Genomic DNA, 18,012 nt, shown 5'->3' on the forward strand with positions numbered 1-18,012 from the left:
TGTATTAAAAATATTTTCACTCTTCTTTTATATCACGTACACTATCTATATGTACACATTTTCTTCAATGTCTTTATCATTAAACTTTACTGCATAAGAACTGCATTATGTATATTATTTAAAAAATAAATATTAATTAATATATAAAATAAATATTAATATGATTATATATAATTATTTTTATTTGAAATATCAGTTAATCTCAACTTGCATAATAATATCTAATACAAAAAACTTTATAAAAAAAAAACTAACATAAATTTAAGATGTAAACAGCTATTAAATAACCTTTTTTAATTTCTTATGCAGTATTTTTCTCATATAAACACGATAAAACATATGTTTCCCCTTGTTGATAAAAAATATGAAAATGACACTATTTTTTACAATTATAATAGTGTACGCATCTTTATATATTTTTATTATAGTAACTGTTGTATTAATTACTTTTTCTTATTATGGCGTGTTTCGTGTTATAGGGACTAATTTTGTAGTAACTGTTTTTGTTTTTATTATTTATAACATTTTTATTTTAGTTTATAGTTTTTCAACCACTTTCTGCACTTTATTTTTTATTTTGACTCATTTTTATCATGTGAAAGTTGAGTAAAAAAAAATACGAATACACAGCGCAAAAGTGTCTTTCTGTACTATATATAATAAACATTATAATGACATTTATAAATTTATGTTATATATTAATTAAATAAAATTATAACTATTATATATTTATAATGTGATATTATGACAAAGAGAAGACAGTATTTAAAAAATTGGACGCGCGGTGCCTGTGTTTGAGATACTAGTATTAATTAATTAATACATAAAACAAATATTAATTTTTATAATGATTTTGGTATTCACATTTTTTTACAATTTGATCATTAACTAATTTTGCTTTTTTAATAACTGTTGTTGTGTCATTTTTCTATTTAAACATTTTTATTCTTTATTAAGTGAAACAGATTTCAATATTTGACATTACACAAATTTGTAACTACATAATCTTTTTATTAAACATATCTTCATTATCTTTCCACCACAAACATCATAAATTGAATGATTCATTATCTTTCTTACTTTTTATCACGTGAATCAAATTAAAAAAATATCTAACATATTTACGTTTTATTTTTCATGTATTTTACATTACAAAGCACTAAATATTTAATTTTATTTCTTATCAACTGTGTTCTCTCACCTTATATATTATTTATTTTCTTTCCCTCTGTTCACAGGGAGACTGGTGATAAGCACGTGACCAAGTAGAAAGACAAAATTAAAACTAATAATAAAATTCGAAATAAAAAAAAGTTTGAAAAAAACAAATTGAGCGTGAGGTTTATAAACAGGTAGACTGAATACTGACACTGTTCTTGATCACACGCGGCAAAGCGACATCGCACAATCTCATCACAAACTACTTCCATTTTTTTTAACATTTAAGAAAAAAAAATACTTTAGTAAGAAATACATAATTAAATATATTAGTTTATAATCTTTCAAAAAAAATTCATTTCTAACTCACACTTAAAAAAAAATTCTATTTTTTTCATTTTTAAAATTCAAAATTCAAAATTCAAATATATCGTTAATAACTTTTTAAAAAAAATCTATTTCTTTTTGCATAAATCCACATTCAAATATCAGTTATAGCATGAAAGAATAAAAAAAATGGATTCTCATAATAAGAAGAGTTGGAAAGAAACTCAAAACCTGTTTTCTTTCTCTCTTTGTAACCCCCACTCTGTTTCTTTTGCGCCCTCACAAAATAGGTGAGTTTGTCTCTTTATCCCTCTTTTCTTGTTTCTTTTTCTCTATTGCATTTATTGACGTCGATGCCACCTCTCACATTGTAATGCACTCACTCAAAGTTGAGAATTTATGAGCTTTCTTTTTGTTTTTATTCATAATTTTTTCGCCACTGACTCGTCTCTGTTTCTGCTATTCGTTCACGAAGGGTTTCTGAGAATTTCGTGTAATTTTCTCGGGAAAATTATGTCCTCCGCATCTTCTTTGGTTTTTTCTGGAAAAGCTCTGACCAATCTTGAACGCTTTCTGGTATGCGTCACTCCAGATGTTCCTTCATTCACTCTTCAGGTATTTCTTTTAATTCTTTTAACCCAGTTTTACAATTCAACGCTGTTTCTCTCTCTACTCTCTCGTGTGTGTGATTGATTCTGGATGCAAACCACTGGTTATGTCTTCTTTCTTGGTCGGGTCAAAAGTTGAAGAGTGGATAATGATTTATTTTTTTTCAAGTTTTTGTTGTTGTTTGAATCTATGCAGATATGCTGAATCATAGTAACTGAGAATTTCAGTTTGAGATTCTATTTTATGTTTAAATTAATTATCCATAAACGATTTTATGTCTCCCTCAGAGTCAAGGTCAATTTTATCTGAAAATACAAATAGCCATGATCAAGTGTGGGCCAAACCACTACGAGTAATGTCTTTATGCTATTTCTTTAAAAATATTACATTATTAAATATGTTAAAAATATATTTATAAAATATGTAATTTTTAGAATTTCATTATACATAATTTTTTTTATTGTAGTTAGTTAAATGACAAAAATAACCCCAACAAAATGACAAAAATGTCCAGTTTTTAAATAAGAGTGAGGTGTACCTGAAAATATATTTTGGATTTGGTATTTTTGTAAATATTTATGGATTTAAATTTTCAAAACATTTTTTTTGAATTAGGTTTTTCAGAATAACCTTTTGTAATAGGATTTTTGAAACAGTGTTTAGAATATGTTTATCTACTTTGTTTTCTGTTTTTTTTTTTAAATATGTTTCTAGATTATTATTTTTCTTGGAATTTTTTTTATAATGTGTTATTTTATTTTAGATTTGCTTTTTGGAATCAGATTTTGATTTTCCAATTTTATTCTGGAATTTTATTTAAGGAATACAAAAATTTATTTCGGATTCCCTTTTTCATAATATATTTTTCAATTTCGGATTTCTAATCCTGATATTCTAGAATTTTAAAAATTCATGTGCAAGTTAGAATTGATTGATGCAGGAAACAAAAGTTAGAATATTTTTGTATACGTGTCTCCTCCTCATTAAATAATTTTCGAACATGTGACTTCAAGTGGATCGTCCAACAATGAAAAAAAGGATCACCTCAATTTATACACCCCTACAAATTATGAAATACCAAGTTTGTCCTTGCGAGATTTATTTCAAAACCAAGACCTCCATAGAAGAGTGGGTTGGTGGTGCTGGTTGAAGGTGGGTGGTGGAGAGGGAGGGGATAACTCCAACGAGCTGTGGTGATCGTGGTGTTGTTGTTTAGAAGTAAGGGTGGGTGGTTTCAGGTATAAATGGTTTTTATTAGTAATGTTGACTGAAATGGTGAAAATGTCATTTCTTGAAATCTTGCAGTAAAACATAGAAATTGCAATTATTTGATTAGTTTGTTTTCTTAATTTTCATTGCATTTATTGTGTATTTTTCAGGGCTGTTGTAGTGATCCAAATGGCCAATGTCTACCTCCTGGCAAAGGCACAGTTAAATACTTCAATCTAAAAGATCTTTGGGACTGCTATTATGAATGGAGTGCATATGGTGTTGGTACTCCTATGATGTTTGAAGGTGGCGACACTCAGATGCAATATCATGTTCCATATTTATCTGCCATCCAAATCTACAGTAGTAAAGCTGTTGCAGCAGCTTCTAGCAGGTATGCAGAAACAACACAGTTATGCTTATGTACTAAATATGTTAACAAAATGGTGTGAGCCATCTTATTCTTTTATAGGTTTGGGAGAGAGGATAGTGAAGGAGCTGAATATGATTCCTGGAGTGAGGACAGTGGAAGTGATAATTTATCTAGAACACTGAGTAACAATTCTAGCAAAGCATGGGATGTTGCTTCTTTGGATTCAAACTCTGAGCAAGCGGATAGTGAACTTTACTTACAGTACAATGAGACCTCTCCATATTGGCAGAGGGTTTCATTTACTGAAAAGGTATCCTCTAACTTCAAGTGGTATGGTATGGTATTAAGAACTTCTTATAAACTACAAACGGGCGTGTTTTTATGTTCTGTAACATGCTGCATGTCTGTTGATGATGTTTCTTGTTTCAGATAGGTGAGTTAGCTAGAAGCCATCCAGCATTGATGACATTGAAGAGTACGGATATTTCTCCAATCAGTTGGATGGCTGTTGCTTGGTGAGCAGACTTCGTTGTTTTTGTTGTCTTGAAATTTTTCTTGTTCTTGAAGATGAACTCTACAACTTGAAAGGGAGGGCATCTGGTGATAAACTGGCCTTGCTTTTAACTGTAATAAGAATTAATGAGGAAAATGTGAAGCAAATCTTAAATTTGCTTCTGTATTTTTCATAATCACGTGTCTAAAAAGTTCATATTCAATTTGTTTATTCAACCTTTTTGTGATGTTTATATTTACTTATAGTTAAATCTCTAGTTTCTATTTGATTCCATGATAGAAAATCTCACATAGTTTCGTCATGAATAGGTACCCACTTTATTCCGTACCATGTCAGAAAAGTAAAAAGGACCTGTCAAGCTTCCTCACTTTTCATACACTGTCGTCTTTCCAAGGTATATTAATTAAAAACTTACACATTATTATTTTTATCTTTACTCTTTTATAATTAATATAATTATTATATAAATTTATTTTTTTTATTATTAAAAAATATATTTATTTTTATTATTTATATTTATAATTTATTATATATAATATGATTAATTATGTTATTTAATAATATATATTTTTTTATAATTTTGATTATATTTAAATTATACTTCTATTTTAAATAAAAAACAATAATAATTTAAATTTAAAATAAAAAAGATAAAAAAATAAATTAAAATTAATTAATTAAATAAATATATATACAACTTTCTATGAAGAAAGTTTTGAATGCAAAAAATGTTTTAATTTCTGTGTTTTTAAAAAAAGTTAGTTTGATTTTCCCACTTTTCCTTACAGTACTTATTTTCTTTTTCTTTCCTAGAAACAAAAAGTTTTGAATGCAAAAAAATGTTTTAATTTCTGTGTTCTTTAAAATTTTTTGCTTTGATTTCCCCACCTTTTCTCACAGTAATTATTTTCTTTTCTTTTCTAGAAACAAACGGAGCCTTGGAGATATGTCTAGCATCTGTCACGTGTTCAGATAACTAATTTTGATTTAATTTCTACACTTTTCTGTGTATTTCACACAAGAAAAAAATATTATTTGTGCTTTTGAATTCACTAGTATAGTAAATTTATTGATTGATGGTACATTAACAATTCATATTTTTCATACAACTGCACTCTGAATATTACATATAAAAATGGTATATAACTCCATAAATTTTCAAAGTATCTTTTTCAAATTTCTGTATGTATGAATATGTTAGATATGTTTCTTTTGGCACATTGATTGATCTGTGTGACATATGCATGACACTCTTCTACATGCTTCACATGACATTTATTCATCTTCAATACACTACCAGTGTCATATATGCATGAAATGCATTTATCATGTCTAAGGGGTGACCCTGATATCATTCCTGATGATTATCTTTTCCCATTTTGCTGAAGCAGTGTTTAGTTTCAACTTTACAACTATATTATTGATTTTGTTTTGCAGAATGTGCAAGAACATATGAAGAAATTGACAGAGGGATTAAAACTAATATTTCAGGTGGTTGGCGAAAAATTATAGGAGAAAAATATAAGAAAGAAGAGGGTGGTTGTATATCTCTCTTTCCATATGGACTAGCCACTTATAAAATGCAGAAAAAAATTTGGTCAAACATCTCTAATAAACTGGTGTCCGATCTATATAATGTTGCAAACTTGCGGTTGAAGCTTCTCAAGGCTGATCACCATGACTTCAACTTCTTCACATGCCAACCCACTACTACCTAGTACATTGGTTCATGTGTGTTCAATGTTGTTTCAAATGCACATAGACATGATAAAATGTACATTTTGTTTAGTGGGTCTTCTTGTGAAGTCATTTTTCTTCTTTAGCCACTTTTTTTTTGGTTGGTTACTTTCATATATGATTGTCAAATTTTAGGCAAACTAATTCTTATAAACTGTTTCTTCCTGGATCTTCATAGGTTTTTTTTTTTGCCGTGAAAATATTTTTATTTTTATTTTTTTGTGTGATATTTTTATAGAATAACTTTTAAATTATGTAATCCGAAAATACATTTGAAAAAAGACTTCCAAATTATATAATCTCAAAGTTGAAAATGACTTTTGGATTATATAATCCAGAAACTAATTAGAAAATTAATTACAAATTTTTAAAAAAACTTTCGAATTACGTAATCCAAATATTACATAGGAATATTTTTAGAAATACAAAAATTTATGTATTGAGGTGTAGGAAGAAAGAGTCATTCTTATCTCTTTTAGTAGAGTCTTTTTTCTTGGATTTTATAGGAGAGTCTTCTTTCTTGGATTTAAGTCTCGTACTTTTAGTAAAATTTAATTTTGTTTTTAAATCTAAATTTTAAATTTTTTCCATATTTTTAGTAAAAAATTATTATAGTCAATTTTTGTTAGTTCTTTTACATGGTAAGTGAATTTTAAATGATTAGAATGTTAAAATGTTTTATATTTATATTTTATTATTTTATATTAAAATTTTATTTAATAGTTTAGGGTTTAAGTTTAGTAGAGGTGATTGACCAAATTTTTTTTTCTGCATTTTATAAGTGGCTAGTTTAAATGGAAAGAGAGATATACAACCACCATATTCTTACATTTTTCTCCTATAATTCTTCGCCACCGACGTGAAAAATTTGTTTTATTCCCTGTGTCAATTTCTACATATGTTCTTGCACATTCTGCAAAACAAAATCAAAATATAGTTGTAAAGTTTAAAAAAATCCAAAGTTTCATTTAAAAAAAAAAACTAATTCAAATTATAATAAAGAAAAAAAAACATATTTAATAATTTTTTCTTTAAATACTTGTCCTTCTACATTCATTCCAACATTGGAAGATTGAGGATCAATTGCCATGAATTCTGGAGACATAAAGCTAAAATAATTGACTTGAAATCAGCCTTTGCTAAAGTTGGTCACCAGGACCACAAAAATAAATAAACTCTATCCACCAAATCAATGTATTATTAAAAATGGTCACCTTCTGTTTATAGTAACCTAAATTAGATTTTCAAATATTTTAATATAATAAATAATAATGTATAAATTTGACTTTAAATCTAATCTAAAATTGCTGATATTTCTTTACTTTACGAGGAACGTGTCTTCTTCTTGTAATGTAATTTTTGTTTTTGAAAAAGGTAAAGTAACTTAGATTTGAAAATAGATAGCTGGTGAATAAGTAAACGTGTATCTGTCACATCAACGCGCTTGCAAGAGACTGTTCTGCGTACAAGTTCCTATTTTCTCTTTGCTTCTCAGTCATCTGAAATGGCTACTGTTTTGGGTTTGGTTCTGGTGGGGTTTGGTCTCGGGGTGTTGGCCGTTGTTGCTGCGGAAGCTCTGGGGTTGTTATGGATCATGAAAAGGTTGCGCCACAAGAGCAATAACGACGAAGCCTACTTCTCCTCCAAGACCCTAACTACTGAGCTGCTTGATCCCCAACAGTCTCTGGATTTTGCGTTTAGAAAGCAGGTTAGCATTAATTGATTCTCGCTTCAGGGGGAAAATGGCCAACCTGAGTATAATGAATGCGATCGCTCACTTGGTTTTATTATTACCGTGAAATCCAGAATGGAAATGGTAATGCCTTTAAGGTTAGCTTATTTCATAGGGAGAGTGTCATGTTTAAAATTGTGTATAATGAAAAAGCTTTAGTTTTGCAATTATATTACTGAGGAAAATGGTTGAAATCTTTGGAAAAGGAAGTTTGGTACCAAGTGTGGGAAATTTCGAGGGTATCTGTATGGTTTTGTGTTATATTCTAATGTTTAGGAGTTTCTCATTTATGACCTTTTGTTTGAACAACTGTGCTTATATGTATGGATAAGGATTGGTTTCTGGGAAACTATGTATTTGATAATTGATTACGTCTGTTACTTTAAATTTGTTAGTTTTTTTTCAGGGTGTGGTTTGGGTTTTAGAATCTGGAAAAATTACAAAACAATCAAGGGAGCAAAAAAAGAAAAGTGATCTCTTGGAGGTTTCCCCTGTTAAGATGTATGGACAAATCAAGGGCCAATCGCTTATTCTTAGAAAACCTGATGGTTTGCACACAACGATTGAACTCAAGGGCTGTTCAGTTCAAGCCGTGTCCGCATCAATACTTTCTTCAAGAAAATGGTAATGTGGTGTGGAGGAATCTTCTATTGGGGGCATTATTTGGTATGGATTGACAGTAATCATTGCTGTAACCAGTGGCCGGCTTTTGACTTTTATGCTTATGATTATCAAGGCCGTTCCATGAGTCCCCAAGAAATGGCAGGAGTATCTAATTTTTATTATGCCCTGTGGCAAGTGCTACTGGCATCATACTCTTTCTAAGATGCTCTTTGTTGTTAGGTGAATTTAGTGCGCATCTTGTCCTTCCTTTTTTGTCTCTCACCACTTCCCTTGTGCTTTCCATTTCTATTACCACTACTTTTTTACTTAGCTGCGCATGTATGTATGAATGAACTTAAACAGTAGGAAAGTGAAAATCACCGGTTCCAAAGTTTTGTAACAGGTGGCAAGAATGACTACAGTGAATATATTTCTAAACTTCACTTACTGCCTAGGTACAAGCTAATGTAAAATTTCTTTCAATGGAAATCACTTCTGTCATTCTTTAGCAGTGTTACAAGTTGCAGAAAATATGATCATAAATTGATTATGCTAGAGTCACAGTTCCACTTATATACGATTCACAGCTTAGACAATGTTAAAGATGGGTTTATTTTTAGGGCTTTCCTGGTATTTGCTTTGACATAGTGAAATATCATTTCCTTTATGCCAAGCATACTGCTTAAAATAAAAAAAGTAACTTGTGATTATGATAGTTTGGATTATGAATATCATAACTAGTAAGACAAATAAATAGTATTGGAAAGAAGATTTTTTTATTATAAATATTGGTCACATATGGAGGAAGCTAGATGTTTAAAGTTCTAATTTGATCGGTGATTAATCTTGCAGGGCAAAGAAGTTCCCTATCAAAGTGGAAAGCAAAATCTCTGTCATATACAATGGAAACAAAACTATTTATATATATCTTGACACTTCGTGGGAGAAAGAAGCATGGTGTAAGGCCCTCTATCTGGCTTCATGTGATCAAAAAGAAAAAATCAAATGGTTTACCCAGTTGGATGATGAGTTTCATAGTTATCTGACATCCTTGAACTCTGTATACCATTCTTTTATGAAACCATCGGTTGGATCAGGTGTTGAAGTGATAGAAAGGGCTAGTAAGCCTGATGGTTCTTCCTCAAAGGTTAAGCAATTTTGGAGAAAGGTTTCTAAAAGAACTTCCCGAGTTGGTATGGAAAATATATCAACTCGATCTTCACAATTAGGTAATGAAGGGAAAAAGACCACTGAGAAGCTTCGGGCTTGCCAAGATGCAATTTTGGCTACTGGTTTGTTTAAGACTGCTTCAACATCAAAGCTTCTAAATGATTCCATAGTAGACAATGAGAAGTTTGGTATTGATGAAGGAACATTATGTTGGAATTTGTTGATTTCTCGGCTCTTTTTCGATGCCAAAGGAAATGAGAAATTAAAGAGATCCATGCAAGCAAGGATTCAGGTTTAACCTTTTCCCATTTGACATTTGACATGTTTGAAGTAAGTTTGTTATGCAAAAAAAAATGTATCATTTTGACTAGGTATCAATTTTTAGCGACCTATCTATATTAATTTTAATTTCTTTAATCGATAATATTGGCTTATTCGTGTTGGAAAGATGATATTTTTATCTTGTTGAATGAAATCCTTTCCATTATTTGTATTTCATAAACCTCAAGTTTACCTGTACAAGCATGACTAATTGAAGCTTAAAAAGGTTGATGAATATATAAGATTCTGTACTTTCTAAGTCACTTAAATAGTAATTTTGACACTTTAACTGATATGGTTGATTTAATATCAGATTATCAATCAGCATTGGTTGTCACAAGTAGTAGCGAATTGTGCCTCTTAACCAAGTGGTTTAAGGCTCAAATCTTGATGATACCACTTTTGATAATGAATAAATCATGTTGAAAGAGAAATACCCACATTGTGTGTGCTCAAGGTCCTTTACCATATTTGTCATTCCTTTCAGTCATGAATACTCCGTTCTAGTACCAAGGTCATAAAATAAATATGAAACTATCAAGCAGTTCAAAAGGAAGCTATCCCATTATCACAGTTTTTTTTCTTAACATAATTAATGGAAGAAAGTATTAGTTGATTTCAACATTTTTTGTATTATAGAGAGAGGGAAGGGTTATTCTTATAAACATAATTTACCCCTCTGCTCCATATTTATGATTGGGACTTCATTCCTTTATAGTTGTTTTGGTATGAGATAAATATTGATTACTTCTGTTTGTAAACTGAAAACTTCTGAGATAAATGAGCCTTTTTTCTCTCCTTTTTGCAGAAAACATTGTCCAACATGAGAACTCCGGGTTATATTGGTGAAGTCATCTGTACCAATATCAATACTGGGAATGTTCCACCTTGCATTGTAGGAATGCGGGTTCTTCCTATGGAAATGAGTGAAGTATGGGCCGTAGAAGTTGACATTGAATATTCTGGAGGTGCACTATTAGAGATTGAAACAAGGCTTGAGCCTCGTGAACTAGAGCTTGATGCAGGGACAGAAAACTCAAATCCACAGCCAAACAATGCTGGAGCTGTCCCTTCAGATCTTCTTGAAGATTTTAAATATTTTGAAGAGCAATTGAATTTTGAGGAAAGAACGAATGATTTACAAGAGCACAAAGAAGAAGGTGATTGGAACTCGGGTTAGTATATGATGAGTCTTCTATAATCCAATTATATATGAACTTTTTCTTTTGAGTCATATCAAGCGTAATTATTTACCTCATTTTCTCATTTCCTGAAATCTATCTCGAACTTAATTGGTTGCCTCAGAGGATGTCCAATGTATTTGCCACTTAGGTTCATATCAACTTTCTAAGGTTGTTAGCACATCCATGTTTTACTCATTTACTGTAATTTCCACAGATTATAAACTAGGTACACTTATCAAGATTATGGGCTGGGGCTTCCAAATCTTATGCCTCACCACCTGTGGTGCTTTTTATGAGTTTAAGGATTTTCAAATTAAAATAATGCATAGAAGTTGTATGCTTTTCATAAGGTCTCCCCCCCTCCCTTTATGTAAGGATCTACCTTAATGATTTATCCACTTTTGCTTGTCTCCTTAATAATAAATAGTAAACTTCCAAAATGTGGAGGAGAGAATATTGTCATCTCTATGTAGTGTTTTATAGAGTATTTAGATTGATATTGTGATGTGTATCTTGTTTTTCTTATCTAAGCAGATGTTTCTAAGAGCTTTAAGAGCACTATGCCTTCGTTGAATCATGGATCAAGATGGAAATCTATATTAAAGTCCGTGGCCAAGCAGGTTTCACAGGTACCCTTATTCCTTCATTTATTCCATCAATTGCTTCTTCCACTGCTTTGCAGTCTATATCTTCATTATTGAAGTTTTACTCTTTTGATAATGTTGTGTGGATGTGTAAAATGGCATTCTCTTTCCCTTCTCCTTGGTTTTGTAGTATGATTGGCTAGTTGTTGAAGAGCCACGTTAATTGTGTTCAACCCTCGCCTGACCTTAGTTGCAACTTCAAGGGTTATATGACCTAAATATGCTTATAGCTCTGACAGTTTTTACTTTACAAGCCAATAATTAGATTTATACACATATCTAACTTAATAATGATTAAACCAAGTTACATTTCTTGCTATCATATGTTTTGGTGAGCAATCTTCTAGTATGGTTCTAATTTGTTTGAAGACCATAGCCTCCTATAGATATTGTTTAATTGTTTAATTGTAAATTTTATCATTCAACTATTGTTATTTTGCAAGTTTTGCCATCCAAGTTGTTTTTGTGCAATTTATCATCAACTTTTCAATTTTTGTATATTTTGCCACATAAGATTTTTCCGCGTACATTTTACGGTCAGGTTTTTCAACTTTTATATATTTTCTATCTTGTTGGTAACAAGTTGACTTTGTTTTCCAAAAGGTCGTTGTTTTAGGGACACATCAATATATTGTTATATATTTAACAGATTGGTAAAATGCACGAAAATTGAAAACATAATGGTAAAATTTGCTTGGAAAAACTTAGGTAATAAAATGTAGAATTAAACTTCTATAATAACGTAAGAATGTGATTAATAGTTCTTTGATATTTTAGAATTTCAAAGGCTTTGTTACAACTGAAACCAATGTACCTTTCCACTAAGGGCCTGTTTACTTTTGTGTTCATTTCATTTTGCACTTTTTAATTATAAAATTGTCAGCTTGTTTTCAAGATTTGCTCAAGAAATAGAGAAAACTAAAAAAGTTAATTTTCAGTATTTCCTTTAGAAAGATTTGTGAATAAGATCGAAAACAAGGTGATGGTTTTGTAATTAAAAAGTAAAAACAAGGAATGAAAACCAAAGTAGAACCTCTAGGGGCGTTAGATGTGTGAAAACATTTTCTATTTTCATTTTCAATTGGCACTTTATACCGAGAGATAACAGCAAACACCAATCTTATGCAGAAGGAAATTTGGTTGAGTAAATTTAACTTTTGCTTATAATGAGTTTTGTTAGATTTGTCTTTCAATTTCTTGAGGATTAATGTGATTCATGCACTGATCAATGTTCTTAACTCTGATTCTGAATGTTTTCTTTGCTTTCATTTTTTCTGTTTGCATGAGTAGCGTTTAAACTCTTTTTTGGATTTTTGACAATTTACTAAGCCACTGGAAAAGTCCAGGATTTTCGTAGTGTTTGCATGTGTAGTGTTTAAACAAATGTTGTCTTTGAGTATTTTCGTATTCACACAGTCAGATTCAAATATCTATGTAATCAACTAGTCACCAGTTCATAAACAAAAAATTGTTTTGTTCTCATGTAACTGATTATTTCTTGTCAAAAGGTTCCTCTGTCCTTGGCAATAAGAGTGGCTTCCCTTAGAGGGACATTGCGCTTGCATATAAAGCCACCTCCCTCTGATCAATTGTGGTATGGTTTCTCATCAATGCCAGACATTGATTTCAACATGGAGTCATCTGTTGGAGATCGTAAGATAACAAGTGCGCACATTGCTTTATTCCTGGTCAACAGGCTAAAGGTAGGACTGACTCTCTTTCTATTATGATTTATAAATTATTGAAAGAAGTATTCTTCGTCTACCATTTTTTTGATGTTTTCAAATTTGAAATATTTTATTCATTTGCACGTATTTTTTTTTTCAATTATTTAGGAATATTTTATCATCGATATCATTAACTAAACATAAAGATTGTTAAATTCTCTTTTTCTCTTCCACCTGTCAATCCATATGGACTTCGTTTTAAGTTGCTAAATGTTCTCTCATTGCGTCTACCTTTCTTTGAAGTGAGGAGCCATAGAATTCTGGTTATATTAACATCTTCTACTAACAACGTCAAAATCCTTTTTACCAGTGGGTGGGCTGGTACATCAAATGACAGCATTTAGACGAAAGTCTTTATTTATGTTTAATAGGTTTTCATAAACTTTTCCTTGGTCTATCTACCTCCTATCAGGTTTTCTCTATGACTGACTCTTCTTATTACAGACTCTATTATTCTTCTTACATGACCAAACCAAGAAGTGGGATTCTACAATCTTGTTCTCAATCATTCATTTCTAATGTTTCCATGTAATATCTACTAATCCACTACAAAATTATTGTAATTGCAACCTTAACTTACTGGCACTTAGTCACCTGGCATTCTATACCATAAAGTATTGTTGGCCTTGTGACAATGCTTATCATCTAAAACTTAAACTTATATTTTATCTTCATTCCACGATGAATATTTTCAATCTGGAATTTTGTGTAATCTTGAAGAAAATAATATTGATGCATGTTATATTTGAAGTTTATAATAATAATGACATACTTGTACTACTACTCATCCACTTGATAGGAAAATAAAATGACACCTATATTAGATAAAGTGGCATGGTGTAGTTCACCAAAAAAGAAACATTTTGTAATGTATAATTAACTTTTAGATGGGGGCGGGGAGGTGGATCCCACCAAAGGTAGTACTCCTCCACAATTAGTTATGACTGAGGATAATGTTTGCTTTCAAAATTTAAGAAGTGAATATTTTCTTTGGAGTTTGCTTAGAGGAGTACAGAGCACTTTTCTTCTCTGTTACATCTTGTCACCCCTTCATGAAATCCTTTAATAGTTATTTGTTAGGAAACTCATTGAAGGACAAACAAAACAGCGAAAGAAAATAAGAAAGAATTCTTTAAAAGTTTTTATTGAATTGCTAAGAACCTAAGGAGAAGATTTTCCTTCCAACCTTTTCCTTTCACAAAGGGTTTCCCTTTATACAACTGAGCTAAGGCTCAATTTATCAAATGATAACAAAACAGAGCTAATGAGCACTTTTAACTCTCCTATTTAACCTACTTCCTTTGCGAACTTCTACTACCCAACTATTGTTTGTCAAAAGTTCCTTTTTTTTTCACTGGAATTTGGTTTAGAGGTGTGCGGGGTGTTTTTCCTCTGCTACATCCTTTCTCCTCTCATAATATTGACATGACAATCCTTATCTTGGGCACGGGCTGAGAAATGTGTTTAAACTTCATAACTCTTTAGAGACACAATGTGTTTACATTTTATCTCTAAAGAAAAGTTAAGAGCAGCTTTTGCTTGCAAGCTGAATTTAGTTTTGCTCCTGCAGACAGGAATTCGGGAAACTTTGGTGCTCCCAAACTGTGAAAGTGTATGCATCCCATGGATGTTAGCTGAAAAGGATGATTGGGTTCCTCGAACTGTTGCTCCATTCATATGGGTTAACCAAGAATTTACAAACGAGACTTCAACTTCAACTTATACCAATAATCAACCTTCTGGTAGAGTTGAAGCCAGTGGTGATACAATCTCAAATAATAATTCAGGGCACAAACAACAAAATTCAACTAGTGCTGAATCTAGTCAAGAAGAAACTAGGAAATCATCAGATTCTCTAGCACTCCCATTAAATTCCTCTGATTCAGTAACATTAGAAAGCAACAGGAGTTTGGAAGAGGCGGATGCACCATTGTTAGAGAATGACATACCTCAAAAGACTAAAGATTTGAAAGAATTTAAGACATCATCATTACAAAATGACAAACCACTTGAGACTACCGAGCAAAATATGGAGAGTAATTCTGAGTTTCAGTCAGAACATAGAGGTGTGCCGATGGAGAGTCGAAATCATTCTATTGAGCAGGAAGATGGACTGCCAAAAAAAATGGGGAGGAGAGAAAGGATGTTTGATTTGGGAAAGAAGATGAGTGAGAAATTGGAAGAGAAAAGGCGTCACATTGAAGAAAAGAGCAGACATATTGTTGAGAAGATTCGTGGTCCATAAGAATAAGAAATATTAATCTGGTAAATAACAGAATGTATATGTGTTGTTTATGATCTGTTGTTCATATGAAAGACATGTGCTATATTGTACGGCAGTGGAGTGTGTGATATCGGATATTGTTTTATTAAATGAGTTTTATATTTTCAAGGTGCTCATTGATCAAAATTGAAATGGAATTAGATACACAACATATTATCCTAGCGCAGTAAAGATTGTTGATTCATGTAATTATAACTTTGTCATAGCCACAGGGTACATTGGAAGATTAATTTATTGAGTTTTATAGATTCATGCTCACCCCTATATATCAGAAATATCTTATTATTCTGTATACAACTCCTGATATTGCCATTGTTATTGGCCAACTGCCTCCAAGTTGAATTAGGAAAATATTAAATAAGCGTGTAACCCATTTTTGGGTGTATTAGAGGTAGAAAAAGAGGAATGAGATAAAAAATGATGAATGTAATGAATGACGTGTGACATAAAGAGAAAAAAGAGAGGAAGAAAGTCACTTGTAAGAGATGTTAAATGTATAAATAAAACTAGAGTACTGATTATTTGACTCCCAATACACCAAATTACACCCATTTTGTGCCTTTTGTTTTACAAAAATACCCCTAACATATAAGTATTCTAACACTTAAAAGATACCCCTAACATATAAGTATTCTAACACTTAAAAGAAGGTGTAATCTGGAGCGGGTGGCAAAAAATCATTTCTCATAAAACTATTCCTTGAATCTTGTAGTTTAAACCATGAAATGAATATTATACTTTTATTCCTTGAATATTCTTTCTCAGTACTCCATCATTTGTAAGTCCATTCTTAATGAAATTTTTAGCTTCATCTGGCAACCAAAGTGTTTTTTTATGAGCCAAAATATAAAAGTTGACTCGAATCAACGTGAGTTGTGAAACCACTTAACCTTTTTATTATGAATAAAGAAAGAAAATAAATATAGAATTAATATTCTTTGTGTAAAATACACAATAACATTGTTTATTTATAGATGAAAATAATAATAGAATAACAAAAACTATGCACTAAGTTTGTTACATTCAACACTCTATTTCAAGTTTGTGTATATAAATAGTATGTACCAAACTTATTACAAATATAATAAATTCTAATTTCGTGTAAAGATTTAGTAAAATATTTTCTATTGATTATTCAAATTATCAAACTTGATCTAAATATATTCAGATATAATATTTTTTCGAATGAAATGACAATCAATCTCAATATATATTTTTTTCATGAAAGATGGAATTTGAGCTAATATGAAGAACATGATTATCACATACGAGTGACCAATTTTGTTAACATAATTAAACTTAGATTCATAATTATGGTCCAAATACATAACACAATTAAAAGTAGAATCAAGATAATGTTTAATACAGATAAACTATCCCAGGACTAGTGGCATAGTGGTGCAGTGACGCACGCGGTGGTGTCAGTAGCGACACGAGTGGTAGCGTGCGTGAGCAGAGGCGCGAGTGGCGATGAATCACATGCGTGAGCGGCAACGCGAGCAATGGTGCGGTGGAGCGCGCACGAGCAGTGGAGTGGCGATGCAAACGGAGGCACGAGCGGTGGCGAGAACGGAGTTGCGGATTGTAGATGGTTATGAAATTAGGGTTTCGATTTTATTTGGATTGAGTTTTTAGGTTTTTGTAATGGGCCGAGTCATATCAGAGAGGCCTAGAGATCCTCCGATCCGACCCATGAATTACCGGATTGCTCCGATCCAGACAGATTCTGATCCACCTTACGATCCGACTCGTTTTTCTCAAAAGATCGTAAGATTGACGATCTAGATCGCGATCTTGACAACACTGTGAATGACATTTGAGTGACCTTTGTAAATTGCAATTCTTTAAGTAACTGTTTAAGCCAAATAAGCTCACAAGTAGTTGAGGTCATTACTCTATATTATGTTTAAACACTATCTTGCCACAACATTTTGTTTCTTGCTTTCTCAAGAAATCAAATTATCACCAATAGAAACACAATATCGTGAAGTGGATCTTCTATCAAACAAAGATCATGCCCAATCAACATCTAAATAACATACAACTCTAGTATGATTATAGTGACCATATAACAAGGCTTTTCCAGGAGAATCTTTAAAGTACTTCAAACCAATGAAACTTGGGAACTTGTTCCTTTACCTTCTGAAAAATCTAATGTTGGTTGCAGGTGGGTTTTTGCTATCAAAGTTGGTCTTGATGATACTATTGATTGTCTCAAAGCTCATCTTGTGGCTTAAGATTAGACACAATTTTTTTTGTTTGTTTAAACTAAGGTGATACATTTTCTCTCTCTCATGGCAAAAATCTATTTGCTCATTCATAGTCATGACAACTCTTCAACGATGACCTCTTTATGTAAAAAAATATTTTTTCTTAATGGAGATTTGCAAGAAGAAATTTATATGGAGCAACCTTCTAAT

General features: G+C 31.3%; 2 protein-coding genes across 9 annotated transcripts; both read left to right on the plus strand.

Annotated features, from left to right (window-relative positions):
- Nucleotides 1-1,687: 1,687 nt before the first annotated feature.
- Nucleotides 1,688-6,067, plus strand: LOC137816952 (uncharacterized). Of its 2 annotated transcripts, none has more exons than XM_068620143.2 (7): nt 1,688-1,775; nt 1,961-2,100; nt 3,474-3,697; nt 3,776-3,986; nt 4,106-4,191; nt 4,499-4,584; nt 5,628-6,067. In XM_068620143.2, exons 2-7 carry the CDS (start codon nt 1,999-2,001, stop codon nt 5,906-5,908), a joined length of 990 nt encoding a protein of 329 aa, XP_068476244.2. In that variant the 5' UTR covers nt 1,688-1,775; nt 1,961-1,998; the 3' UTR covers nt 5,909-6,067. The 2 variants fall into 2 exon arrangements, with proteins under 2 accessions (XP_068476244.2, XP_090161272.1); XM_090305146.1 differs by lacking the exon at nt 5,628-6,067 and adding an exon at nt 5,115-5,617.
- Nucleotides 6,068-7,233: 1,166 nt separating this feature from the next.
- LOC137816944 (uncharacterized) lies at nt 7,234-15,743 on the plus strand. Of its 7 annotated transcripts, none has more exons than XM_068620126.1 (7): nt 7,234-7,635; nt 8,066-8,283; nt 9,115-9,724; nt 10,562-10,928; nt 11,472-11,566; nt 13,090-13,284; nt 14,879-15,743. In XM_068620126.1, exons 1-7 carry the CDS (start codon nt 7,432-7,434, stop codon nt 15,551-15,553), a joined length of 2,364 nt encoding a protein of 787 aa, XP_068476227.1. In that variant the 5' UTR covers nt 7,234-7,431; the 3' UTR covers nt 15,554-15,743. The 7 variants fall into 7 exon arrangements, with proteins under 7 accessions (XP_068476227.1, XP_068476228.1, XP_068476232.1 ...); XM_068620127.1 differs by having other exon boundaries at nt 7,277-7,635; nt 10,562-10,913; XM_068620131.2 differs by lacking the exon at nt 14,879-15,743 and adding an exon at nt 13,753-14,086 and having other exon boundaries at nt 7,277-7,635.
- Nucleotides 15,744-18,012: the final 2,269 nt, after the last annotated feature.

Source organism: Phaseolus vulgaris, chromosome 7, assembly GCF_051622355.1.
Source record: "Phaseolus vulgaris cultivar YP4 chromosome 7, ASM5162235v1, whole genome shotgun sequence".
Lineage (NCBI taxonomy): Eukaryota > Viridiplantae > Streptophyta > Magnoliopsida > Fabales > Fabaceae > Phaseolus > Phaseolus vulgaris.